Source organism: Strongyloides ratti (assembly GCF_001040885.1).
Source record: "Strongyloides ratti genome assembly S_ratti_ED321, chromosome : 1".
Taxonomy (NCBI): domain Eukaryota; kingdom Metazoa; phylum Nematoda; class Chromadorea; order Rhabditida; family Strongyloididae; genus Strongyloides; species Strongyloides ratti.
In genome coordinates, this window is record NC_037307.1 from 9,394,639 (window position 1) to 9,422,601 (window position 27,963).

The 27,963-nt window shown below is 22.6% G+C and overlaps 9 protein-coding genes across 9 annotated transcripts; 5 read left to right on the forward strand and 4 right to left on the reverse strand.

Moving 5' to 3' along the window:
- Positions 1–1,527: 1,527 nt before the first annotated feature.
- SRAE_1000290700 (Aryl hydrocarbon receptor) lies at positions 1,528–6,249 on the forward strand (the record flags this gene model as incomplete). Its single annotated transcript, XM_024650038.1, has 3 exons — positions 1,528–1,565; positions 3,527–3,714; positions 4,550–6,249. 3 exons carry the CDS (start codon positions 1,528–1,530, stop codon positions 6,247–6,249), a joined length of 1,926 nt encoding a protein of 641 aa, XP_024503855.1.
- A 155-nt stretch (positions 6,250–6,404) lies between these two features.
- Positions 6,405–8,264, reverse strand: SRAE_1000290800 (Negative elongation factor C/D; the record flags this gene model as incomplete). The annotated part of the gene is made up of 2 exons (XM_024650039.1): positions 6,405–6,759; positions 6,832–8,264. 2 exons carry the CDS (start codon positions 8,262–8,264, stop codon positions 6,405–6,407), a joined length of 1,788 nt encoding a protein of 595 aa, XP_024503856.1.
- Positions 8,265–8,490: 226 nt separating this feature from the next.
- SRAE_1000290900 (Nuclear inhibitor of protein phosphatase 1) lies at positions 8,491–9,570 on the reverse strand (the record flags this gene model as incomplete). The annotated part of the gene is made up of 2 exons (XM_024650040.1): positions 8,491–9,321; positions 9,466–9,570. The coding sequence occupies 2 exons, from the start codon at positions 9,568–9,570 to the stop codon at positions 8,491–8,493; spliced, it is 936 nt and encodes a 311-aa protein (XP_024503857.1).
- A 1,707-nt stretch (positions 9,571–11,277) lies between these two features.
- SRAE_1000291000 (Cyclic nucleotide-binding domain and Ion transport domain and RmlC-like jelly roll fold domain and Cyclic nucleotide-binding-like domain-containing protein) lies at positions 11,278–16,061 on the forward strand (the record flags this gene model as incomplete). The annotated part of the gene is made up of 7 exons (XM_024650042.1): positions 11,278–11,370; positions 11,422–11,584; positions 11,634–11,756; positions 12,461–12,735; positions 12,793–12,852; positions 13,515–13,778; positions 13,839–16,061. 7 exons carry the CDS (start codon positions 11,278–11,280, stop codon positions 16,059–16,061), a joined length of 3,201 nt encoding a protein of 1,066 aa, XP_024503858.1.
- Positions 16,062–16,343: 282 nt separating this feature from the next.
- Positions 16,344–16,989, forward strand: SRAE_1000291100 (Protein jagunal homolog 1; the record flags this gene model as incomplete). The annotated part of the gene is made up of 3 exons (XM_024650043.1): positions 16,344–16,429; positions 16,488–16,513; positions 16,562–16,989. The coding sequence occupies 3 exons, from the start codon at positions 16,344–16,346 to the stop codon at positions 16,987–16,989; spliced, it is 540 nt and encodes a 179-aa protein (XP_024503859.1).
- Positions 16,990–17,444: 455 nt separating this feature from the next.
- Positions 17,445–18,674, forward strand: SRAE_1000291200 (Hypothetical protein; the record flags this gene model as incomplete). Its single annotated transcript, XM_024650044.1, has 2 exons — positions 17,445–17,783; positions 17,826–18,674. 2 exons carry the CDS (start codon positions 17,445–17,447, stop codon positions 18,672–18,674), a joined length of 1,188 nt encoding a protein of 395 aa, XP_024503860.1.
- Positions 18,675–19,605: 931 nt separating this feature from the next.
- SRAE_1000291300 (Hypothetical protein) lies at positions 19,606–21,058 on the forward strand (the record flags this gene model as incomplete). Its single annotated transcript, XM_024650045.1, has 3 exons — positions 19,606–19,661; positions 19,707–20,287; positions 20,331–21,058. The coding sequence occupies 3 exons, from the start codon at positions 19,606–19,608 to the stop codon at positions 21,056–21,058; spliced, it is 1,365 nt and encodes a 454-aa protein (XP_024503861.1).
- Positions 21,059–21,128: 70 nt separating this feature from the next.
- SRAE_1000291400 (Hypothetical protein) lies at positions 21,129–21,659 on the reverse strand (the record flags this gene model as incomplete). The annotated part of the gene is made up of 1 exon (XM_024650046.1): positions 21,129–21,659. One exon carries the CDS (start codon positions 21,657–21,659, stop codon positions 21,129–21,131), a length of 531 nt encoding a protein of 176 aa, XP_024503862.1.
- A 1,531-nt stretch (positions 21,660–23,190) lies between these two features.
- SRAE_1000291500 (Discs large homolog 1-like protein) lies at positions 23,191–26,693 on the reverse strand (the record flags this gene model as incomplete). The annotated part of the gene is made up of 5 exons (XM_024650047.1): positions 23,191–23,831; positions 23,880–25,184; positions 25,230–25,925; positions 26,417–26,548; positions 26,672–26,693. 5 exons carry the CDS (start codon positions 26,691–26,693, stop codon positions 23,191–23,193), a joined length of 2,796 nt encoding a protein of 931 aa, XP_024503863.1.
- Between the last annotated feature and the right edge of the window lie 1,270 nt (positions 26,694–27,963).

A 27,963-nucleotide genomic window follows, 5' to 3' on the forward strand; every position in this document is an offset into this window, starting at 1 on the left:
AAATGTGGTCAAAAGTATATTTTATATGAAAAAAGTTTTTGAGATAAAAAATTAGACAAAAATTTTGATAATCTTTTACAAAATGAAACTATTAAGGTGAAGTTTTTGATAAAAGATAAAATAGGCTTTGAAGGATAAGATACTAAAAATTCAAATGAAGATTACATTTTTAAAATTCTACCAACTAAAATGAGATGAAAAAAGTATGATGGTAATGGATGACTTTTGGAGCATGGAAAAAAAAACGTTCAGAGAACTTATTTTTAATAAAATGAAAATTAATTAAAAATTTGCTTACATTGTATTGCCAATTTATACCGGGTTTCTTTTAAATTACACATTAATAAAATATTATCGTTAAAATTAATACTCATAAATAAGATTTATTTGAAATTTCTAAGAGACAATTTATGTATCTTTTATATTTTATTTACCGATGAACATCGTTAATTTTTTACAGAAATCATAAAACTACCATATTTTTTTTCATGTAAAATGCGCTTCTTTTGATGCCACTGAATATTAAATGATATTACTTTGAATATTATATAAATTATTGTACTTTATAACATTATTATATATTCAGTTATAAAAATATAATAAAAATAAACTATTTATAATTTTATTAATATTTTTTTAATTAATATATTTTAAAACTATTATCTAATTACAAAAAAAAAATTGTAATATAAAAATATAAGTTGTAGTTAAATTTTAATGATGTTGTATTTTAAAACAATTTGTTTATTTTAAACCAAGAATAATGGCATTATTTTATACATAAAAGATTGATAAAGTATCACGCAATGTATGTCACTTAATTTGTTAACTATAAAATTTTTTTTTTAAAATACAATTTTTAAAAGTAAATTAATACTTATTTAAAAATGTCTTATGTTTAAATACTTTTCATGTTTAAATTGTAAATGAAAAGAAAAAAAAATGAATTTTAAAATTTTTTTATCAATATGAGTTTTTATTCTCACCTTTCAAAATATTATATTTTTATATTCTTAAATGTAAATAGATATTAAAAAGTATATTGATATATATATAATATATGTATTAATATCTTTTAAAAGTACTGTGATGTATTATATATATATATATATAATATCCACCCCTTACCCGCCCCTTCTTCATGATTAGATGAAGATAGAAGAAATTAAAGAAGATGGATAGAGAAAAGTTAAGAATATTATTTGAAATATAAACAGAAAAGGATTTTACGTTATATTTCTTCATAAATATAGATATATATATGTATATTTAAATATATATATATATATAGTATATATCCAAGTTAATACAGTTGAAGTTAGAAATATATTGTATTAAAACAAAACCATATTTTGACTTCATCTTATAAAATATATATACATTATAACAAAATAACTACAAATTAATTTACATTTAATAAGAAATCATTATATTTTTCTAACGAACAATAGAAAATTTATTACTTATTCTATACAAATATATATTTTATCAAACATTTAAAATACAGAAAAAAAAATAAATAAGAAGATGTATGCCAATAAACGCCGTCAAAGAAATTTTAAAAGGTAAGTTTTAAAATAAAAATAATAAATTAATAAAATAATAAAAAAAAAATAAGAATAAAGATTTTGAAGGTACATCTTTGATGATTGTTTTAACATTTTCAAATACCATTTTTATCATACAACATAATCATCCCCTTCAGTTTTCCTCTCCTTATATATCCTTCATTTACACGCAACATATCGTGGTACATGACTTTTCTTATTATCACCAAAACCTTCTTTTGGAAATTTTTAACATAGATTGTACATGTATTTGTAAAAATTGTATACTATTTTCTAATCATTCAACTACATTAATTTTTTGTCTTTTTACAAAATAAAGTATAATAAATGGATAACATGAAGATGATTGTGTGATAATGTAGCATGATTTTAATACTATTCTTTTTTTTCTTTTTTTTTTTGTTGATTATTACAATTTTGATATTATAGGACACGAAAGTTTTCTAAAACACGATATGTTAAAAAAGAACACACTTTTTTTTTCATTTTCTAGAATCATTTATATTTTTAACTACTTTTTTAGTTTAACTTTTTAAAAATAATTTTATATTGTTAAGTTTTTTTTTTATGATATTTTATTGTTATATTTATATCAAAAATCTGTCATATATTGTTATTATAACTAATTATAATTAAAGAAATATACCGACATCATATAAAATACCACATTTGTATAACATTAGGTAAACTTAAAAAAAAAAATAGTAAAAATTCCTGTCAACAGATGTCTTATTTTATTGCTAAACAAATTCTTTTTTAACATTACTTATTAACAATGGTTAGTAAATCATCATAACATTAACACAACTACTGTATATCATATTTTAAAATAATATTTTGTATATGCCCTTGTAAATATAAGATTGATATTACATCTTCCTTCAACATTATGTTGTTATAAATATATCATAAAATGTGTTAATGAAATTATGGCATGTGCCATTTAAATTTTTTTAACATAGTCATTGTTTTAAATTAAAAGAATATTATATTGCTTTTAATATTAGATTTTTATATTTAAAAAGAAAAAAAAATTTTTTTTAATAGTATTTTGTAATTATTACTCAGGTGTAATGTAAAAATAGATAAAATAGTATATATATACATTTATTTAATATGGTTAAAAAAATTATGTTTCAATTAAATAGTATTCTATATTCTTATTTATAGAAGAAAAAAAAATAAAAAAAAAAAGATTAATTAAACTTGATGATTTTAGTATATATTCTTAATATATATATAAATAAATTTACCACTACTTGTAATATCTTTTACTATCATCAAGTAAAAGATGTACAAAATTGCATGCTTAAGTGTTGATGCTTGTTCTACTTCTTTAAAATTATTATTAACAACTTTTTAATAGTGAAGGTAATTAAACATAACAATTATAGTTTTATGGAAGAAAAACATTTTTTGATTCACTTTTAAATCATCTTTATATTTAAGTGTGATAATTACTTATCTTAAAATAAGATATATCTATCATAATAATTGTAACCTCTTAAACATTTTTGATATATCATATAAATATCCACCTGTCAATAAAAGATTATATTTAAAGTAATATTATAAATATTTAATAGAAGAAATAACTTATTTAGCTTATAATATAAAAATAATTAATAATAATTATAAATAAAATAATTTTTGTAGTATTTAGTAAGTAAAAATTATTATTAAAATAATATTATATAGAAAATTAAAAATAAGTAAAATACTTTAATTATTATCTTTTCTATAATTTAACTTTATATTCAAAAACTTTTTAATTATAATTATTTTAATGAAAATACAAAAATTTATTATATATAATATTTTAAATATTAATATATATATTTGATATATATATATATATATATATTTATAATGAAAAAATATTTAAATAAAATTATTCGAAAAGATTTTCCACGTTCAACATCAAGATATTATCATCATAATTCACAATTTTATTTTAGAATACGTGAAAATGTTAAACCTTCTACAGCATCAAATCCAAGTAAAAGACATCGTGAAAGATTAAATGGTGAATTGGAGACGATAGCAAATTTGTTACCTTATGAACAAGGAATTATTACAAGATTAGATAAGTTATCTGTTCTTCGGTTAGCTGTCAGTTACCTTCAAATAAAAGCACATTTTCAAGGTAAATTTTTTTTTATTATTATTATTTTAATTTAACATAATATTTACCTAATACCATTTGTTATTTTTTCTTTAAAACAATAAGGTGTCAATGATAGGATGGCGTAACAAAAGTAATATACCGTGTCCTTATAAAGAATACCGTTAAGTGATGTAATATTATTAAATATTTACTTATCTCTTGAACTTTTGATATTTATCATGATGAGTTAATTAACAATCATACTAAGAGGTTATTAACATTAAAAATATTCTTATCTATAATGTCAAGGGGGTTAAAATTTTATTAAATTATACACTTCTCATATGAAGTATTTAATTATTATTTTTAACATCAAAATTTTCTTTATCTTGATAAATTTCTATTGTTTACCATTAATATAAATATACTATATTATTTAATACTACATAACATAACTACCGTAACATTCTTTTTCTTTAACATTAAATATTAGAGAAAAACATTATATATATATATATATAAAATATACAATGAATAAATAATGATATATAATATAAAAAAGTAAACTTAAGAAGAAGATAAAAAAATATTTTAAGATATCTTCTTATTAAATGGATAAATATTTTAATATGTACATAATAAATAATATATATATATATAAATGAATAAAGAATAATGAATTAATACATAAATCTTATATTTTGACTTTATTTTATTTACAATAACTAATACACATATATAATGTATATTTTTAATTATTCTTCAATACTATAATATACTGAAATAAATATTATTTTTACATGAATCATTTATCACATCTCATCTCTATTAATAATAAAATACTACTTAATTCTATTTTATTTTATTTTTTCAGCATCTTTTATACATCCTACCATAACTGGTAGTGAATGGTTACGGTATATCAATTTATGGAATCCCCGACAACCTATGGGTCCAATACCAACAATTACAGATATTAATAATTTTACACCATTATATGATCCAAAAGAAAGCTCATTTGATATATTATCAGCAAAAGCATTAGGTGGTTTTATTATAATATTAAATGATAAAGGAGAAATAAATTATGCTAGTGAAAATATAGATCAATTTTTAGGTTTTCATCAAAGTGACATTCTTCATCAACCAATTTTTGATATGATACATTCTGAAGATAGAGATGATATTAAAGCACAATTAAATGTTTTTTTTAAATATACAGGAACAATATCAACACCATTTGATTTGATACATTTAGAAAATGGTAAACATTTAGAAAGAAATGTTTCAGCACGTTTTCGTTGCCTCCTCGATAATACATGTGGTTTTGTTCGTGTTGATATAAAAGGTAAACTTATCCCAATTCTTGGACCACAAATGCAAATTTTGAATGCTCATATTACTTCTGAGTTATTGTCACAAAATAAATTTGGTCTTGCTGCTATATGTTGTCCATTTGTACCACCACTTCATATTGATGAACATCTTGAAGATCCAATATTAAAAACTAAACATACATTAGATTTTAATATTATTTCAATGGATTCAAGAATGAAAAATATTCTTGAATTAGATGATCATTTTACTTCCCCAAAATCATTTTATTCATTTTGTCATCCTGAAGATGCTACATGCCTTGCTGAGGCACATAAAGAAGTTATAAAATCATCAGCTGCTGGTATATTGATATATAGATTGATAGGTCAAAAGACGGGTTCAATTTATTGGTTTCAATCAAGTTGTAGAATATTTTATAAAAATGGTAAACCTGAAACTATTGGTTTAACACATAGAATGTTAACTGAAGTTGAAGGTGTTAATTTACTTGATAAAAAAATTAATTTAAAAACTAAACTTTTAAGTTTTGATGAAAGTTTATTACAAAGTCCAAGAAATCTTCAATCAGCTGCTGCTTTACCAAAAATGACAAAAATTTCAACATCTAATAATGAATCTAATAAAAAAAATACTAAAGAAAATATATCAAGGCGTATTGTAGATAATAATAATTTTCAACTTTCAACATTTTATCAAACACCTAGAATTGATATTGTACCACAAAATTCTATTTCATCACCTTATCCAATTCAGGTACCATACATATCTACACCATCATCAACAGGACCAAATAATTATTATTCTCCTGTTCAATATCCAGTATCAATGTCAACATCAAATAATATTTATCAAGATTATTCATTATATAATACAACAACTGCTGCTGCAGTTCATTCACTTTTTCCAACAGATTTTCAATATCCACTTTCTAATACATGGACACCAACAACAACATTAGAAGGATGTTCAATGGATTCTTATAATTTCCAGGGACCACAAACAACATATAATCAAAATCAATTATGGTCACCAACAATAACTACTTCATATAATAATATGCCAACAAATTTTGACTCAACAATTAATTATCTTAAAGAAAGTAATGTAGATAAATTTCATAATACATTTGATATTAATACAAATGGAATAATGGTTAATTCTAGAAGACAATCAAATACAAATTCTTTAGCAAGTTTGTCATTTATTTCAGAATTATCAAATACATTATTAACATAATTAATTTTTATTCCTTTCACTTTAAAACACAATATTTACATAAATTTATAATCACAATTTAAATTTGATAATGTTAATCTTTTTTTCTCGTATCAAAATAAAATGTTTAATTTTTTACAAAAAAAAAAAAGTGTGATAAAACAAATAAATGGTATTTATACAGATTCCATTTCTTCAACAAGACAATTTAAATTCATTTTATCAAATATATCATCATGAAATATATCAGTATTTAGTAGTATAGGAAGAAATGTTTGTGAAAATTCTTGTGAATATGGTCCTGAGATTATTTCAATAACTTCAACAGCAAAAAGTCTCATTAGACTGACATCCATTTGATTAGTTTTATACATTTGTTCTAAATGTCTTATTACTGGTATACAATATCCTGTTGATAAAAGATGTATGTAACGATGAATGATATATTTTTGTTTTTGAATAATAACTTCAGCTGACTCATTAGATAGTGAAGAGATATGAGCAAAGATAAGATTTAATGTTTGAAATACTCTGAAAAAAATAATTTTTTTTTAATATAATTTTATATTTGATTTTTTTTTTTTATAATTTATAAATATATACCTGTCACGTAAATTAATATGTATATTTCCTATTTCATCTATTAAAACATAATGTGATGTATTTGGTTCAACTGCATATTTATGTGCTGTAATACTACTTTTTATATATTGTAAACATCCAGCAGCAATAAGAGGTTGTTTAATTAATTCTTCTAATGTATTAAAAACAATACCAAAATCTTCTGAATTATCAATAATTTTAAGAAATTTATTAATTTCCTCAATTAATGGTTCTAATTCTTGTTTACAATGAATTCTTTTTGTTTCATTAACTTTTTCAACTACACAAGCAGAGTATGCCAAAAGATAAACATATGTATGTCGTTGATTTTTAATATTTAATGATGTATCTTTTGTAAAAATAACATTTATCAGGAGATCCATAAAAACAATGTCCCGTAAAAAATGTATTGGTGGGGGACTGGAAGATGAGTAAGCGTTATATAAAGTTAAAATATCAGTTGGATTGACATTTTTTTTTCTTATCATTGTTTGGTAAGCTGATATAATATCACTTGGTATTGGATTGATGGTATTATTAATCATAGAAATTGTTGACACTGTATAATCATAATCTTTATTATAACAGTAAATATTTAATTCTTCAAAAATATGCCCCAATGTACATTTTTTCTTACCATCATTACTATTAATCATATTAAGTAATAGTGATGTAGTAAATATATAACTATGTTCACCAAAAGCAGCTATCTTAACAAATTCTTCAAAAGCTTTATCATACTCTTCTGTACCAGTACCATTTTCATGAGATTGTATTAATTTTGTTAATGATGAACTGACTATACGTGAAAAAATATCTAGTTGATTAGTTGCCATTGGAATATTACATATTTCATTATGATATCCTAATTGTGAGATAAATTTTAAACAAACAGATAACAAAGATGAATTAGGATGTTCTTGAATAAGTTTATAAACAACAGGTCTCCATGATTCATTATTTGTTAAACTATTTACAATATTAACAGCAACATCACCCTGATTTGATTCTATTATTTTATCAGCAACTTCTGGATTAAAATTTTTAATTAATACTTTTTTTACTGCATCAATAACTATCTCACCAACTTCAGGTGATATAGATGGTAAATCATCTTCAGTTTTTGTTTTCTTTTTTCGTGACTTTTTTTTTAAACGACTTTCTGTACTATCTAACCTTTCATAAGTAATATCTGTAAGTAAACATGCCAATTCATTAGCCATCTGAAGTGTTCCTTCAAATGAACCACTTAACATGTCAAAAACTTCATCTTCTGTTCCACCATGTGACATATAGGTATCTACAATTTCTTCAATATTTGGTTGTAAAATAGCATCTGGTAAACATAATGCTTCCCTCGCAACGGAAATAATATCTTTGTCATCAATATTTTCGCCTACATTATTCTTCTCATTGTGACCATTCTCCTCCATACTATAAAGAAAAAAAAACAAATTATTCTAAAAATAATATTAATGTTTACAGTTACAAATTAGACACATGACAAATAAAACAAATGACAAAAAAGATATAATTTGACGAAAGAAACGTTTTTAAATGACAAAATAATATCACACTCTTTACAGTATGATTAAATGTTAAAATTTATTATATATACAAAACCAGAAATAAAAAAAAACTTATAGAATTAAAAAATTCTCAACACAACCCAGAATCAGTTTCTGGTTTCTTTCCTGGCCAAGCCTCTTTGGCATATTTTTTCTTTTTCTCAAATGGTTCTATATCTTCTATAGTTGGTCCATAAGTTTGATCATCCAAATCCGGAGCAGCATTTAATAACATATTACCCAATGTCTCACTTTTAAAACCTAACCTACTTTTTTTGTCAGAAAGATTTAAAACATCTCCCGTACCAATTTTTCTTTTCATTCCAATAATTTTGCTTTCATTCCCACTATTAATTTCACTAATATTTTTTCCTTTATTTTTATTTGAAACAACAAAAGATACAGCCATATTTCTAAATTTGCCAATTTTATCATCAAACTCATCTATATTTAAAATAATCTCTTCCTCATAAAAATTAACTTTTCCTCTTTTTTTTTTCTTCTTTTTACAATCTTCATCACTAATATTTATTATTTGTTTTTTTCTATTTAATGTTGTATTATATTCTGTTAGGCAGGCTAATTGTTCCTCAGCAGCATTAATAGCATTTTCATCACCCTCCTCAGGCATCTTAATAATTGTTTCTTTTGGTTTTTCTCTAATAACAAAATGTCTTGTTGATGCTCCAAAATGAAAAGAATCATTAACATTAAGAAACATAGGTGTAAAAGGTTCTAATTTAACACTACCACAATAAGTTCCATGACTTGATTTTAGATCAACAAGTGCAAAACGTTTTAATGCTTGATGATAAATTAACACACCATGCACACGAGAACATGATGTATGTTCTACCACAATGTCAACTTGTTCTGGATTTCGGCCAAAGTAATAAAAATGTTTTTCATCAACCATAATTTTCTAAAAATATATATATATATATATTCTTAAATTATATATATATTTATTTTATTTTAAATATAAAAATGTTTCGTAATAAACAACATTCTTGGATTAATTACTTTGTTTGTAACATGTCACCATATTATCACAATAAACGCTTACCTGTATCAAATTGTCATCTTTTATAACATCTAAATGCATACCTTGGGGTGGTTCTCCATGCCATGATGGTATCAAATAATTTGGATACGGATTCTCTTCAGTCATATCTTATATTTTAATAGGTTAAAAAAGTTGTTTATTTTTAAATGGAATTTACAAAAATATAAAAAAATTTTTTTTTAAAAATAATAATAATATTTAACATAGAAATAATAAATTTAATGAATGTTATAAAAAATTATCCATAAATGAGATTATAGAGAAGTTAATGGTTCTATGATTAAAAAAGTGATGCACAAAAAGAGGCAAAACTTATCATAATATTTTGGAGAAATGTCTTCTTAACAATTTATTTTTATCTTCTGATTAAAAAAAAAGGTTTCTTGAAAATTACAATATTACCTCTAGTTAATCTTTGATTTAATAAAATAAAACTAGAATAATTTTAACATTGTTTCATTATTTTAATCAAATTATCTTATTAATCTTTCAATTTTTAGTAAAAAAAAAATGTAGGGAAATAAAATTTAGTTTAGGAGAGAGAGAGAGAGAAATCTAAAAAAATATGATCATTGAATTTGTAAGGTATATGGAAATCAAACTACATAATTTTGGAAAAAATAGCTTTTGATATACTAACAAATCTGTTACATATAGTTTTTTAATCATTTTTTTATTTTAAACTTTAAAGATATATAATTTTAAATAAATGTGAAAAAGTCATTACAATTAACATACTTTTTTTTTGTAACCTTATATATTTGTTTATCTTTTCTTTTTTTTTTAACTTTTTACAAATTTATTTGTAATATATAGTTATTTTATATAATAAATGCAAGTTTTTCTAATATTAATATAAAAAAATTAAAAGTTAAATATAAATAATTAAGAATTAAAAATCTATCGTAATTTGTTTGATGGTAGATGATATTAAAGATCCGTTTTTATCATTAATTAAGTATTTAGACATAAAATAAATAATTTTGTTAAGAAGCATTTCGTATAAGGAAGTAAATTTGGTACGTGATATCACACCTTATCTTAACTTTTGTTTTACTTTGTATTTACCTTTTAGTTTGTTTTCTATTAGTTACTTTATTATTAATTAATTAATTAATTAATATCTAAGTTGAATGTATATTCATATATATATATATATCTTTTAAATATTATTATATAATTCCTATAAACAATTATTTATTTTATCTTCTAACTTTTATATAATGTATATCTTTATACAAAATAGATTCAGGTCGTAATTAATGCATTACATTTAATAAACTTATTATTTATTTGAAAAATCTTCAGCTCAATCTTTTAAATAAATTATTATTACTTCTTTTTATAAAATGTATACATAATTATACAAATGTCATATTAACATGATATGATAGCAAAAAGATATAATACTAATATTTCTCTTCATTATTATTATTAGAAATTTACCTGCAAATTCTTTTATTGAAATTATAGGCGTGTTCTAGAAAAAGAGTGATATTTGTGGGTGTAACTTAGGTGATTATAAATTCATAAAGGTTATCACTAAAAATACAAGAAAATGTTAATTATTTTAACTAATTTACCATACTCCCTTATAGTATTTAATATTGTATATAAATACATAAATATTTTTCATTCTTCATATTTTTTTCTATTTCTTTTTTCTAATTATCTTCTATATTTTTTTTAGATATTAGTACAATGAAAATATCACTATTTCGTCTTAGTAATGTTTGGTTGATATTATTGTTACTATTATTTTTTAATGGATTTTTAAATGCTTCACACTATCTTGAGATTGATATTAATATCATGTCTAGTGAGAAGTTATGTTACGAAGATGATTGTGTAATACCATATAAACTGGTACTTTCAAAAGAGATTGGTGATTCTAAGAATTTACATGTAATTTTTTCTTTTACTTTTTATATAATTTAAAAAAAAATTTTTTTTTAGGAAGAAATGATGGTTTATGGACAATTTACAGTTAACAATAATACTGATAATGATAGTTTTTTAAGTGAAATTGTCGTTGTTCGCCTACCAAAAACAATAAGAGATAGCAATGAACCGGTTCATTTAGAGCTAACTATACTTGATCTACCAAAAAATATAAAAGGTATTTAATTAAAAAAAAAAAAAAAACTATTTATAAAATTGTATTTTAGACTATACTAGTGTAAATGTAACTTCTCTTCTTCATGAAAAAAAACAAATGAAGGTACATTCAAAATTAAAAAGTACAACTGAACTTTTAATGACAATAATAAGAAAACATGAAGTAGGAAAACGTAAGTTTAAAAAGTATATATGTATTTGATCTACTAATAATAAAAAAAAAAAAAAGAAATAATTCTTATAATTGGCATAAATAATTTGTATAACTCATTCCTGTTATATAATTAACGAGACTAAAGCAAATTTTCTTCACATTGATGTTATTATAAGCTAAAAATGTGACTAGAAAAAAAAAAATAAATAATCAAGGTCATTTGTGTGTCTAGAAGAAACAGATCAACAAACTTTGCACCTTCTTTGTACATTATATTGTATCAATTTATTTACTATCGTCTTGGGAAGTTTTTGTTTATCAGTATAGATACCATACTAGTATCCGAGAAATATACTTTTTTCATTTATACTTTGTTACAATCTCCTTTGTTTTAGTAAAAGATAGTAAATTATCTTTACCAAAATTGGTAATTTTATCGAGAAGAAATGGAAGAGATAATTTATCATGATTGATAGTGTTGTTTACATTTGTCAATTTGATTTTTTTTAAATATTGTATTAGTAAAGATGCGCAATTTATACATATATGTATATTAAAGTAATGAGAATGGTAGTTATTATTAAATAGGCATATATAAAAATATTAAACTATAACTTATAGAAGAAGAAGGAAAATATATATATATATATAAATATTTTAATATAAACATTTTTCATTTTTTTTTTAAAAATAATTATTTATAACTTTATTGTACTTTTGTAGATACAAAATATATGGATCATAATAATTTAGAATGTAACTGTAAAAAAGAAAAGTGTTCATGTTGTAGTCATATTAATATTCCAGTTGTTGGATTGGATCATGATATTTGTTTTAATGTAACTTATAATAAAAAAAATAAAACTGTTTTTTTGACAATGGAAATGGAAAAAGAAATTGTCCTTCAAAAGATTGAAAATGTTATGTCTCCTACAAAACATTATGAATTTATTCCAACATTAGAAAAACATGTCTATGGAGATATACAAATGTTTAATGTAATTTTTATATTACACTTTTTATAAAAATGATGTTTAAAATAATTCTTATTTTAGATTCATATGGGTCGCAGGATGATGTATTTTTGTACAGAATTACTAATGCGTAGACTGCAGGTACGCGTTGTCAAAGAAAAAATCGGGTGTTTTAATATTTTTATTTAATAATATTTGTCATTAAACAAATCCAAATATTTTCATTATAATTATTTGTTTAAAATATATGTGTACTTCATTATTGTGAAAAATAATAACTTCTTGGAATAAATGTCAATCTTATTATGATAATTAAAAATGAAGAACAATAAATGTTAAGTAATAATTTCATGAAAACAGTTAATAAATTTATAAATATTTTATAAAAAAAAAAAGATAAAGTACTTTATCATTTTAAATATTTCATTAAAAGTTTTTATATCATCTTGTGTATTTAACGTGTGCCATGAATGAGACAGAAACTAATTTAAGAATAACTTTCTCTTACATAAACATGTGTGTGAGTGTTGTGGATTATACATATATATATATATAAAAAGAAGATAAGGTTAATGTTATGATAACACCTTTGGATGAGACTTAATATCACTTGCTTTAGTTGTATATATATTTATCTTGCTATCATATGTATAGTTTTTATATCAAAACTTTAATCATACTACAAAAAAAAAAACTATTTTTTTATATGTAAAATCTTTTTTTCTTCAACAATTTTATCTAATTAATACGTTCATCTCAAACTATTCCTAATTATTTTAATATATATATAAATTTATAATAAGCCTATAATGGAAGAGTTATCAGAAACTTCACAAAAAAAAGACAAATCCGAGAATAATAATAAAAAGAGGACAGAAGAGAAAATAATTGATGTGAAAGATAATAGTAAAAATATTAAAGCATTGGAAAATAATTATTATAATAATGTCGTTAATAACACTAATAAAGATTTCCAATTTAATTTTACCGATAACAATAATATTTCACTTCCTCCTGACTCTATAAATTCAAAAAAAAATAAACAAACTATTTTTAATAGAATACGTGTAAGTTATAAAAATAATATAATAATAATATAAGTTCTAATATAAATTTGTATGTTGTAGAATAAAATTACAATTAATACCTTAGATTCTTTTGATTCTATTTCCATGACTGATGTTTCACAAATTTCTACTCCATCCACTTCCTCATATGGTACATTATTTGGAGATCAAAGTAATATTAGTGATGATGATACAATATCACAAAGTAAAATGAAATCAAATTTGTTGGAACAAAAAGTTGATGATATATTGAAAGAATTTGATGAAGATGATATGGATAATAAAATAGAAAAAGAAGAAAAAAATAGTAGATATTATAATGATATAGATGATTCATGTGATGATACATTATCAATTTCTACTACAGATTCAGAGGAAGATAAAGTAATTAAACATAATAATAATCAATTAAATTTATGTGAAACAAATCTTAGTGTTCATAGAATGTCATTTATAATGCAAGAAAAACTTCATGTATTAGCACAAAATATAAAAAGAAGAACAACATATGTTAGAGAAGAAATGATAAAAGATATCTCATCAGATGAAGAGGATGCTAAAAGTGTTACATTACCGATGCCTGAACAACAAACAACATTAATGGATCTTCTTGGTTTAGAAGAAAGTGTAAAAGAACCAACATCATGGAGTGATATAATTTTTAAATCTAGTATTAATTCACATTCAAAAACTTACCTTTTCTGGTTAGCATTCGTTGTGTTAGCTTTTATTTATAATGCCTTAGTATGCCCATTACGAAGTTCTTATCCATATCAAACACCAGAAAATTTAAAATATTGGATGATGATAGATTATACTGCAGATATTATATATATATTAGATATTATTTTTATCAAACCAAGATTATCTTTTATGGAAAATGGAATGTTAATAACAAGTAAAGCTGAAACTAAAAAACATTATTTAAAAAGCAAAAAATTTATTTTTGATGTTATATCTATATTACCAACTGATTTAATGTATTTTAGAACGGGTCCAGTAAGTCTTTGGAGATATAATAGAATAGTTAAAATTCAATCATATTGGGATTTTTTTTCTATTCTTGATAATTCATTTTCAAATCCATATGCTATTAGAATATTAAAAACATTTAGTTATATGATATATATAATACATTGTAATAGTTGTGTATATTATACATTATCAGCATGGCAAGCATTTGGTCAACTTGCCTATAGAATGAGAGGAAAGTGGTATTTAAATAAATGGGTCTATAATAATCAGGGGAACTCATATTTTAGATGTTTCTATTTTACAGCAGCTGTTGCTACATCTACAGGTAACAATCCAGCACCAACAAATGTTATTGAATATATTTATATGACATTTTCATGGATGATGGGTGTTTTTGTTTTTGCTTTACTTCTCGGTCAAATAAGAGATATTGTATCTAATGCTAATAAAAATAAAGAAATGTTTAGAACAACAATGGATCAAGCATTAAGTGAATGTAAAAAATTAAATTTACCAAAAGAATTAACTAATAGAGTTAGAGATTGGTTTCTTTATACATGGGATCAACAAAAAACATTAGAAGAAAGAAATTTAGTTAATAAATTACCATTAAAATTACAAGCTGATCTTGCTTTATCAGTACATTATAATACATTAAGTAAAGTTCAACTTTTTCAAGATTGTGAAAGAGCATTATTAAGAGAATTAGTTTTAAAATTACAACCTGTAATTTTTCTTCCTGGTGATATGATATGTAAAAAAGGTGATGTTGGTAAAGAAATGTATATTGTTAATCAAGGTATCCTTCAAGTTGTTGGTGGTGATAATAATGAAATTGTTTTTGCTGAAATGTGTGAAGGTACCGTATTTGGTGAAATATCTTTAATGGCTATTGGTGGAAATAATCGTCGTACAGCATCAATACGTTCAAAAGGTTACTCAACATTATTTGTTTTGTCAAAAGAAGATCTAAATGATGTTATAAAAGATTATCCTGAAGCACAAAGATTATTAAAGAAAAAAGCAAAACAAATGCTTAAAAAAGATCAAAAGAGTAAAGAACCAGAAACTAAAGATAGTAAAAAAGATATTGCCGAGAAGTGTAAAGTTACTACTGAAATAAAAACACCAAAAATGCTTTCTACAATTGCAAATGTTTTAAGACCAGGAAGTGCAATTTCAAAAACTATTTCAGAAATTATAGAAAATGACAAGGAAGAAAGAAAATTCCGCCGTTGGGGAACATTACAATCTGATTCAGATATGTCTGAAATTGAATTTCCACAAATAAACGTCGAAGAAGAGTAACCTCATAAATTATTAAAAATAATATTGTTATTTTTTATAAATTATAAATATTTTTATTATATATTATTAAAAAAAAAAGAAAGTTTTTATTAAAATAATAAAAACATAATTCCACTTTTATGTATGTATAAATTTCTTACAACGCTATCTTTTATACAAGTGTACATTTTATTATATTATCAGAAAGATCGAAGTTCGTTTTTAGAATACAAAGTTCAAGTGCCTACGGAGAAGATCTTCTAATTTACCTAAATTTATTTTTATTTTCAAGATTCTATTACAATGTCTTCAAAAGGTGCACATATTAAAGGAACAGATGGAAGTGACTATAATTATCGTCAAAAAGTTGCTTCACACTATCAAATCAGGTAATTTATATATTAATAATAATTTATTATTTTATCTTTTATATTGATTATTTTATAGTGCCAATTACAAATTTTATTTAAAATGTATGTTTTTATTACATATGGCTGTATTATCTTGTATGTGGATAAAAGTTGGTAGTGAAGTTCTTAAAAAACAATTTGATATTACGTATCCATTTTTTGAAAAATTAGATTTACCTGCAGCCTACCATTGGGAATATGTATGGTGTTTTTCATTTATTCCACCATTATTTGGTATATTATCTTTTAAAAAAAATAATCTTCAATTGATGAGATATCATTATTATGGTCAATTTGTTCTTGGAGTTTTACCATGTGCCGTAGGATTAGGAGAACAATTACCAGAATTAATTGGTTTTTTAAGAGATATGGAAAACTTTGAAACACCAACTTTTAAAGGAACTTTTCCAATGGTCATTCTTTGGTTTATATTTTTTATACTTGCTTTCCAATTAAATCTTTTTTCCATGTATTGTGGTAGTATTCTTATTAACTGTTGGAGTGGAAGATACAATAAAAAGGCTAAAAAGGATGAATGAATAGTTAAACAACTCAACTTATCTTATATTACAATTTTTAACAACGTTTTTTACTACAAAACTTTTTTTTTGTTAAGTAGATGTTATAGTAAATTATTTTTTTTAAAAAATTCAACTTATAAATTTTATTAAAACAAACAAGTTCAAGTTAATGATTTACTTGTTATGTATTTTGATGCTGTTGAAAATAAGATTATAGTTGTTTTTAGAAAATATTTGTAACTTTTAAATTTTTGTAATCTCACAATTATAATAGTTTTATAATCAGGTGTAATATATATATATTTTTTTAATGTAATTATTAATCTTTTAATTCTAGTAATAATAAACGTTAAAATTTAACTTATGATAACACTAATTTTGAATATTTTTTGTAATTTATTTAAAAATTTTTTTTGTTTTTCTTTACAAATATATAAATATTTTATTTAAAAATATTTTATTTTTAATTTAAAATGAATAAATTTTCATTTATTAATAATTGTCGTAATAAGTGTAATTCTATTAAACGGAAAAAAAAAGATGTTGTAAATAATGAAGAGACTTCTTATGATTCAAAAACTAGTGGTATTTCATCGAGATTTACATCAACTACAGATCGTAGTAAAAGACTTTTAAAACAATCTGTTGAAAATATTCATGCCTTTTTTAATAAAGAACCAGGAACAATTATAGCTATTGATGAAGAATATCCATCATTTAAAAATTTCGAAGATCATGATAGTTTAGTATTACAGTTACAAGAAGAAAATTATACTGAAAAAATGTATTCAGTTATATGTAATGTTCCAATTGTATGTTTTTAATAATTAACTAGTGTAAAAAGTAATTTTCAGAAAGAACATTCTATAAAATTAGATAACAATAATAAAATAAAAACAATAATTCAAGGATCTCCATTGAATTATTTACTTTTGAATGGTGATAAGATAATTGAGTATGATGAAATTTGTTTAAGTGATGATAATAAGGAAAGTTCAATACCTGAAGAGAAAATGAAAAGTATGAAGTTAAAAATTTTACGTCTTGGTAGAAGTAAAGCAATTCCTGCAATGAGAGCAAGAAAACATAATTTATCCATGGAGTGCAATGACTATCATTACTACATTTTTGAAGTTCCAAGAATTGTTGGAACACCATTAGGTTTTGATGTTGCTTACAATTCACGTCAAAAAAATTTTGTTGTAGTTAATACTACATTAAATAGTATAGGTGGAGTTATATTTGAACAAGGTGATCATCTTATTGATATTAACAGTACATTATTGTCAAGTTCAGGAATTTTTTCAGAAATGTTAAAAGATCCAAAAACTTATCCTTCATTCACTGTGCTAGTTAAGAAACCATTCTCAAAATCAGCAATCGAATCAACAAAGACATTTCTGGGTTCACTAAATACTGTATTCATTAAATCGGACATGAAAGAAATCGTAGAAAAGATAGAAGAAGAAATAATAAATGAAATTAAACAAAATGAACAACCAAAAAATACTATATTGAAGAAAGGAAAAATTAAAGATGTATATTCTACAAATAGTGACTCTGAAACATATTTACCAGAAACAAATGAAAATAATTGTAAAGTAAATTTTTCACAACCAGAATCAGAGATAGTTGAAATAGAAAGCAACATCCAAAACCCATTATATCTTGAAAACGTTACAAAAAATGTTAAATTTTTATAGAGAAAAAAAAAAGTCAAAATAATGATTATAATAAAAGTAATGTTTAGATATTTTTTTAATTAATTAATATTTTGTTCTATCAAAAAAAAACAAAATTTGTATAACTAACTTTACTTCATGAGAGAACAATATTGTGTAATTTTATATTATTTTTGACTATCTAATAATTTTCATATTTATAGAAATTCAGTGTTAATTATCCTTTTTCTTTTACAATCAAATATTCCATTTGGAATTCTTTCATATTCCCTTTTTTAAAAAAATGTTCAACTTTATCATTCATGTCATTAGCATCATTACCAGAACTGCTATGAGATGTTATTAATAATTTTTGATATGATAATAAATAGTACACTTTTTTAAAATATGATTTTTTAGATTCTTTAAAAAAAACATATTTGTAGTATTTATTTATAGTAATTCTTTTTTTTGTGTTTTATTAAATTTTTTTTTTCATAAAGAAAAAAATATTATATTTAAATATTACCACATTGAAAATAAACAAAAATTTAAAAACCATTGAAAATATAGTTTGATAAAATTTCAATAAATGGATAAAAAATTGATATTATAACTGTGAAAATAATTTTAAAAATAAAAAAATGACTTTATCAAAATAAAAGAGAGAAAAGCTAGAAGAAATTATGTTAAATAAAATTCTGTTTATAAAAAATAAAGACACTTTTAGTTGTTAATTATTTTGAAATTCTTTAGTATTAAGAAGAATTTGGCAAACTAATCATAAGCGTACAATGGCATACTTTTTAATCTCTTCCTACTTTAACCTGTTATTTAATCGTTATAAGACCTCACACTAAAATAATAAACGTAATACCATTTTCTTATTTAGGCGCGTATATTAAGTTGTATTTACGGCCTTGGTAGTATTTTTACTTAAGTTTTCAGTTATTTGTAGTGTGGTGAGAGAAAAATGTCAAATATTCAACCATACAATGAAGATGAACTATTTGTTGAAGTTGTTAAAAAGTAAGTTTTTTTTTTGTAATTAATAAAAAATTAACTTATTTGAAGAGCATGGGAAAACATGAGTGCTTCAGTTGGTAAACTAAATGATGATTTTACTAAACTTCAACGTAAAAAAGTATCATATTCAGAATTGGAGACAAATTTTAATGTTGATTTAACTGGTGTGGATCATTTATATGATTTATCAAGGGATGAAATATGTCAATTATACCAACAAGAAAAAATATCAAATGATAACAAAACAAGGACAAATGAAATGTTGACCAGAAGGAAAAATGAACTTGAGGATAGGTTAGCTGTTGCGGAAACTATATGTAATGTTCAAAAAAGTTTAGTAAACAGATTAAATGATACATTAGGTGAAATGTTTAAATCACTATCAGAGCATGAAGCTTCACGAATACAAAAATCTAGAGAATGGAGAAATAAAGTTGTTTCACTTGAAGGAACTGTTGCTTTTTTTACCAAAGAAAATGGAGACTTAAGAGATAAAATAAAAGATTTAATGGATACACAGTGGAAAAAAGATAAAGAATTACTTGAATGTAGTAACAAATTACTTAATGAAGAAGGAGAAAAGAGAAATATTCTTGGGGAGTTAAACTTACTTAAAATTGACTATGAAGGTAAGTTTATAATTTTCATTTTATAATGAAGAAATTTTTTTAGCTTTAAAAAAAGAACTTGAAAGTTTACAAATTAAATATAATGAATCAATGCAGAAGAATGTAGACGTCAACCAAGCATCATCGAGAATACGTGGAGAACTTGAAAAGATATCGGAAGAATTACGTATGGCTCAAGAAAAGATTGACCTTGAAAAACAGACATGTATTAACATTGTTGAAGCAAAAGAACTTGAATTTGAAAAGAAATTTAAAGCAGAAAAAGAAAATATTGAAAGGGAAACAAATAAACAGTTGACACTCCTTCAAAAGAGACATGCTGAAGAGATGTCTAAATTAAGAAATGATACTGATCGTGTATTAAATGAAGCTGCTTTGACAGAAAGATCACTAATAAAAGAAAGAGATATGTTGGCTAGGCGGTTATCTGAATGTGAGGGTATTCTCGAGAATCATGAAAAGGTTTTCAGTCAGAAACTCCAACGACAACTAGCTAATAAGTACTGTGAAATTGTGACTGACCTTCAACAAGGTAACGTTAAACCACCAAGGATTGAAACAGCAAGATCTACGGTGCCGTCGAGATATGCTGAGACATGTCTTGGAGAATTACGTGGAGAACCTATATCTAGATCAAATGTGTCAAGTTCAAAAGGAAATGAAAGAAGAGAAAAACTTCGTGAAATATTTAATCAAGTTATTGAACCTAGGCTTCCTTCGAATGGTGCTCGTAAACGTAGTTCATCAGCCACCTCAAACATGCGAAGATAATTTTTGGACTCACTTTCACTACTGTATATTCATATTTTTATGCAAATATATAAATGATTTATTTAAGAAATTAAGAAATAAAATTAGTTAAAAAATTTCTACATTTATTAAAAATTTTCAATGTTATTGATGTGTCCATTTCTAAATTGGTTGATTGAAGCTCTACTGAAGTAGGTTCAATACACTCTTTTAAACCCTCTTTAACTTTAGGTCCTTTCTGATCATTTCCAAGTAAATCATTTCCTTCATTTTTAATTGTAGCAAATGATTTTACAATAGTTAGAGTTTCACTTTTTATCTCCTCAACTTTAATTTCCTCTTTTGCTTTAATTTCTTCTAATATTTTTTCAACTTTTTCAATATTAATATTTTCAAATGTTTTTCTCGCAGATTGCAAACGAAGAAATCTCCAATATTCTTTTATCAATGATGAGAAAGGTATTTGTCTAATGATAACTTGAATAAGAAACGTAATTGTTGGTATAAAAAATGTGTCTAATTGTAAATAAAATTCTTCATTAGTCCATAAATGTCTTTCTTTATCATAACCTTTTTTTCTTTTTAAAGTAGTAAAACTATACGCTATATATGACCAAACCATAAATAAGGCAACAGTAAAAATAGATAACTTAATATGATACCATATATGTTTACCTATATTTTTTAAATTAAAATAAAAAATAAATAAATGTCCAATTAAGACAATTTGTGATAATATTGCTAGCACATATATGATAATTGATAAAATATAAACACCTCCAAAATTGTCAATAAAAATTTTTAGTGGATCTTTGTATTTATTTATTTCAAAGTTAGATTTTACAATGACAGAAGATTGTATTGTATCTATAAATAATTTTTCAAATGACAACTTTGATAACTTACATATTTGAGAATAACTTATTATAGATAAAAAAAGTATAATGATATTTGCAAATATTGAAAATTTTAGGTGTATTGTTAAACCAACATTTAAAAACATGGTAATTAATGTCAAAAAATAATAAATATTGTCTATTTTTATTTTAAGAGACTTATTCAAATTTTCATTTTTTTTTATTCAACTTTAAACATTGTTTAAAAGTTTTCTATTTTTTAAAGTAAAGTATTATAAATAAAAGATATATATTTAATAGTTAAAGTATTATATTAAAGTTTATGTCTTTTTTTCATGTAAAAATGTTTTTAATTTGTAATTTTATAATTATATAATCTTGTAATTAAAAAAAATGAAAAATTTGAATAACTACAAAACATTTAAAATTAAGGTAACAAAAAAAAACTTTTTAATAATAACCTTTTATTTTAATTATTTACATTTTAAGTATTCTTTTTTTTTAATTGTCTTTGAAGATTATACTCTAAAATAAAGTTTTCTTTTTAACAACTTTTCCTATCATATTTTTCTTTAAAGTTAATTATTTCTTGTTTTTAAGTAATATATGCTTTAAGTTATCATATGATATATATTTTTACTATTTGCTTCTAAAAATTAGCTTAATCTTTAAAAAAAATTATATGTTTTACAAAGTTTATCTTGAATGTAAATAAAAATACTTTTAACACTACATTGAATATTAAGTATATTATTTGTTAATAATAAATCTAATTTTGTGTAATATTATTGCTTAAATACTATATATAATTTTTGTTGGCTAAATAAACTTATAATAACATAATATTCGTTAAATAATAAATTTTTAAATACTTGTTTACTTATTTTCAAAAGAAACTTTTATATGTTATAATGAAAGCCTGAATAAGATGCACGAAAAATGATTTATTTAAATGTTAAGAAATAAAATTTACATTGATATAATTGTTTCTATATTATATCATTACATAAGTTATTGAATTTTCTTATCAATTACAAAAATATTTAATCAAATAGATAAAAAAAAATTTTTATTTTATATAAAATATATTTATAAATGAAAAAAAAAGAAATGCTTACTAAAATTATAACTTCTCAATAATTACAAAATATCATGATATCAATTAATTAAGATGTTTATATGGTTTTCGAATAATATCAAGTGTAGATTTTTCAAGTGAATTATATATGTAAATTAAGTTTCAATAAATGTTATTGTTTTAGTTGAGTAGTAGTAAAATTTAAAAAAAAAAGTGTTTTACAATTGTACACCTCTGGCTGGTACCCAGGCTTGTGATTTTGAATTTTCATATATAGCTTGATTAACTTTATGCATTACTTCATCAGGTGTCGTACCACAAACAACAGAAGTGAATAGATCACCAAATGTTTGTTCAATTTTCATAGCTCTACTATACATACGTCTAGCTTCTTCATCAGTTAACATTGGATCCCAATCTTGTAATTGATGATAACTTTGTGGTTTAATAAATATAGCAATTGGATGAATATTAGCTTGATTTTGAAGGCGTTTAATAGCATTACCACTAACATCAAGTATACAATGTAAACCAGATTCTGATACATCTTTAACAGCTTTGATACTAGTACCATAAAGATTATTTTCATATTGTCCAGCTTCAATAAACATATTATTTTTAACATCTTGTTCCATTTGTTGTTTTGTAGCAAAGAAATAATCTCTACCATGAACTTCATTTGGTCTTGGTGGTCTTGATGTATGTGGAACACATGAAGAAAATCTATCTGGTTGCCTTGTTACTAATTCATCATTTATACGATCTTTCATTGCTCCGAGAATGATTACTGGTCGTACATAAGATATTTGTTGTAACTCAACTGGTTCATATGAAAATATTGGTTCTTCATTTGTATTAACTGTAAAAAAAAATATTATTATTAATATTTATAAAAAATAAAACATACTTTCTTGTTCAGCTAATTCATGAAGTCTTTCTGTACTTTTAACAAATGGGAATTTTCTTGAAAAACTTAATTGACTTCTACTACCTCTTCTTCCTTCCATACCATTTCTACCTAAACTCATACTACCTTGATTAAAATTAACTTGTTTTCTTCTTTGTCTTTCTCTTTTTTCAACTCTTTTTTTTGATGGTATTATACCTTCTCCAGATATATCTTCACCAAAATCATTAACTTTTTTAGCAGTCCACCAATCATCATCATTAGCATTAATTACATGAAGAATATCTCCATATTGGAAACTTAATGCACGATGTGGATTACCACTTTGAATTGATGAATCATTATCAAAAAGTGCTCTTACAAAAAGATCACCTTTTTTAATATTTGTACCAATAAATGGATTAATATTTTCAGTTGCTGCAATCATATCATTTCTTAATCTTTCTAATTTTCTTTCAAAAGCCTCAAAATCAAGTGGACGATATTGGAGAGTTAATGTAACAGGATTAACAGCATTTTTTAATGCAAGTGCTGCCTCACCATGTGAAGCATTTTGAACATTAACACCATTAACTTGTAATAATACATCTCCTTTTCTAACATTACCAGATTGATCAGCAAGACCACCTGGTAAAACATATGATATGTATATTGGTTCACCATTTTCACCACCAACAATATTAAAACCAAGTCCTTGATTACCTTTAAGTAATGTAACATGTCTTGGTGATGTTGGAAATTCATTACCATAATTAATATGACCATTTAAATGTGTTTGAGATACTGATAAATTATGATAACTATTAGAATTTCTAAGTGTTCCACCATTACTAATAATACCACTAGTAACATCATTTAATGATTCTCCCGTAAATTCAGGATGTGGATTTGAATAATATAATAATAAAACTCTATTTCCTGTAGATTTTAATGTTTGTACAGCAAAATCATGTGTAACATTTTCAAGTGGTGTATCATCAACACATATAATTTTATCACCAACACGTAATCTACCATCATTATATGCAGCACCATCATAAATTATTTTTGTTATATATATTCCTGTATCACCTGGTACATGTTCATTACCAACACCACCAGCAATTGAAAATCCTAAACCTTTTGTACCTTTAAATAATTCAATTTTTTTAACTCCTGGCATTCTTTCTAATCTTTCTATTTCAGAGATACTTCTTGTTATTGGTGGAAGTCCAGATAATGATGAATGTGATGGTACACGTGGTGGTGGTGGTTGAGTTATTCCTTGTGATATATTATAATTACCATTCATTGGTGATGATGTAACTAAAGATGGTTGATTATTATAATTAGAAAATGATTGGTTATTACTTCTATCATCAATATTAATTTTTCTTTTAAGAACAAGTTTAACTAAATTTCCTGGTTCTCTTAATGCTCTAACAACAACTTCATGTGGTACATTTGTACAATCAGTATTATTAATTTTAAGAATAATATCATTTATCTTTATTCTACCATCAGCTGCAACAGCACCTCCAGGTGTGATATCACTAACATAAACATGTGGTCCACCATTTTCTGTTATTTGATCAGAACCACCAGTTATTGAAAATCCTAATCCAGTATGTCCTTTTTCTAAAACAATATGTTCAATTTCCCAATTTTTACTATCATCTTGATTTAAATAACCATTAGATGTTGTTTTGGTTGTTGTAGATGTCATCATAGTATTGTAAGGAGGATTATTTAAATTTCTACCATAACTATTAGAATGTTCTATTGTTTTAGTTGTTGTATTCCAACTATCTGTAGTAATAGGTTTGTTATAAGAATTAATGTTTGTATTTGCATTAAAATCTTCATTTACATTCCTTGAAAGGAAATCTGTTGTTTGTTGTTGAGAGAATGATGATGATGAAATATTATCAATACCATAACCATTTCTACGAAATGAAAATGGTGGATTTGAATTCCATTTATCAGCCATATTTCTGGCTTCAGAAAGTTTTTGATCAGATGTTTTTATGGTACTCATTAATGTAACATCGTAAAAGTTTTTAATTTCTATAAAAATTTTAAAAAAAAAAGAATTAATTACATGTATATATATATGTTTTATTTTTTTATCAATAATATAATAAGATAAAAAATATAATTTTATTAATATTTTTTTAATAAAAGTTTTTTTGATGAATCATTATTGAAAAGTAAATTGTATTCATCATCATGTTACCTCTATACTATTTACCTTTCAATAATGTGTATCTATAAAAACACTATAAATATATTTTAGATAAATAAACTTTGTCATTTTAGCATAAAAATTTATCTTTAAATCTTCTTTATATGTTATATTTTCTTTTAATCTAAAAATAATAACTTTTTTATACATTAATTTTATGACATATTAAATATTAAAATATAATTATGATAAAATTTTATATTATATAAATTTAGCTATATTTATATTGTATAAATAAAAAAAATAAAAAGATTTTTTATAATGAAGTATTGATAAAAAAAAAATGTATATAATTTGAATATTTTAAACATACCTATAAGTGTTTCAAAAAGATTCGTTTTAAAAGTTGTAATAATTTTTTCGATTGCATTTCGTAATTCAATATCATGAGGAGAAGTTAATCGTGAATGATATTCTTCCAGAAGTTCCAAGGCTTTGTGAGCATCTAAATAATATTTTAAATTTTTATATTTCATAATAATAATAATAATTTTTTAATGTACATATATAACAAGAATATATTTATTTATATGTATAATAAAAAAATTTTTTTTATCATAAAACTAACCTCCAGAATCACGGATAGGCATGATTAATATTTTGTGATAGTAAAACAATAGTAAAAATATTTACTGATGACAAATATATTAGGTGGTTGTCCCTTTGATTTAGAACTACAAAAAAAAAAATAAGTCAATTTTTATTTATATATATAATATAACAAGAATATAATGTAAAAAGATACGGTCAATGATAATTCTTCTGATCTAACTACTAAATAAAAGAAAAACAAATAATATAAAACAATTATTTATTAAAAAAAAAAAACTAATTAATAATTAATTTTTTTTTTAAATATTCAAGTGCGCAGGTAAATTTTTAACACAATTACATTGAGTACATATTTATAAATTGATTGTCTATAGCTTTTTAGTTATTTATATATTTTATAAGCGACAATGATTAAAAATTAGTATGCTTCGAAAAGAATAAAACTATACACTTGGTAAAAAATTTTTCTTAATGTATAACTGTCCACCTTTATATGTAGTTTTTAATAAAAAGAAAATATTACACATTCATGATCATTTTCTTTTAGATTCTTTCTTTTATTTTATTTTTTGTAATATATGTTAAATAAAATAGTAAAAATTTATTTTAAAATTTAATACTACTTAAAGGAATAAAAAAATGTATATATTAATGTATTGAAATATCAATTATGGCAAATATCAAATAAGAATTAAAATTGAAGTCTTATATATTTTAGAAAAAGTATAAAAGTATTATAATAACTAATATTACACATATATATATATATATAACTTTTATATAACAAGTGAAAAGGAAAATAGATAATATATTTTATAATATATATTATTATTATTATTATTATTATTATTTTTACAAGATAAATTATTAATACTTCAACTGTCTTATAATTAAATATATAAAAATTTTATCTAAACATTATTAACATATAATTAGATAAAAAAAAAATAAAAAAGAAATATTTATAATAAAGATAAGAAAATAACAACAAATATACAATAATGATAAAAGTATAAGTATATAAATAAGTAAAATAAAAATTTTTACATATAATGATTGATTTTTAGGATGATTCATCCTCTTTATTATTGTAATTAATGGTATTGTAGTTAGATGTCTATAAATAACATTGAAGATATTTAATGTATTTAACTAATATATTTATAAATAAAATAAGATTATCTATTTATTAATTTTAATTAATTAATTAAAAAAAGAATAACATAACAATTAAAGTGTATATTTTAATAGATAAAGGTATTTTAAAAAATATTAATTATTCTAATTAAAATGTACTTAATAAAATTA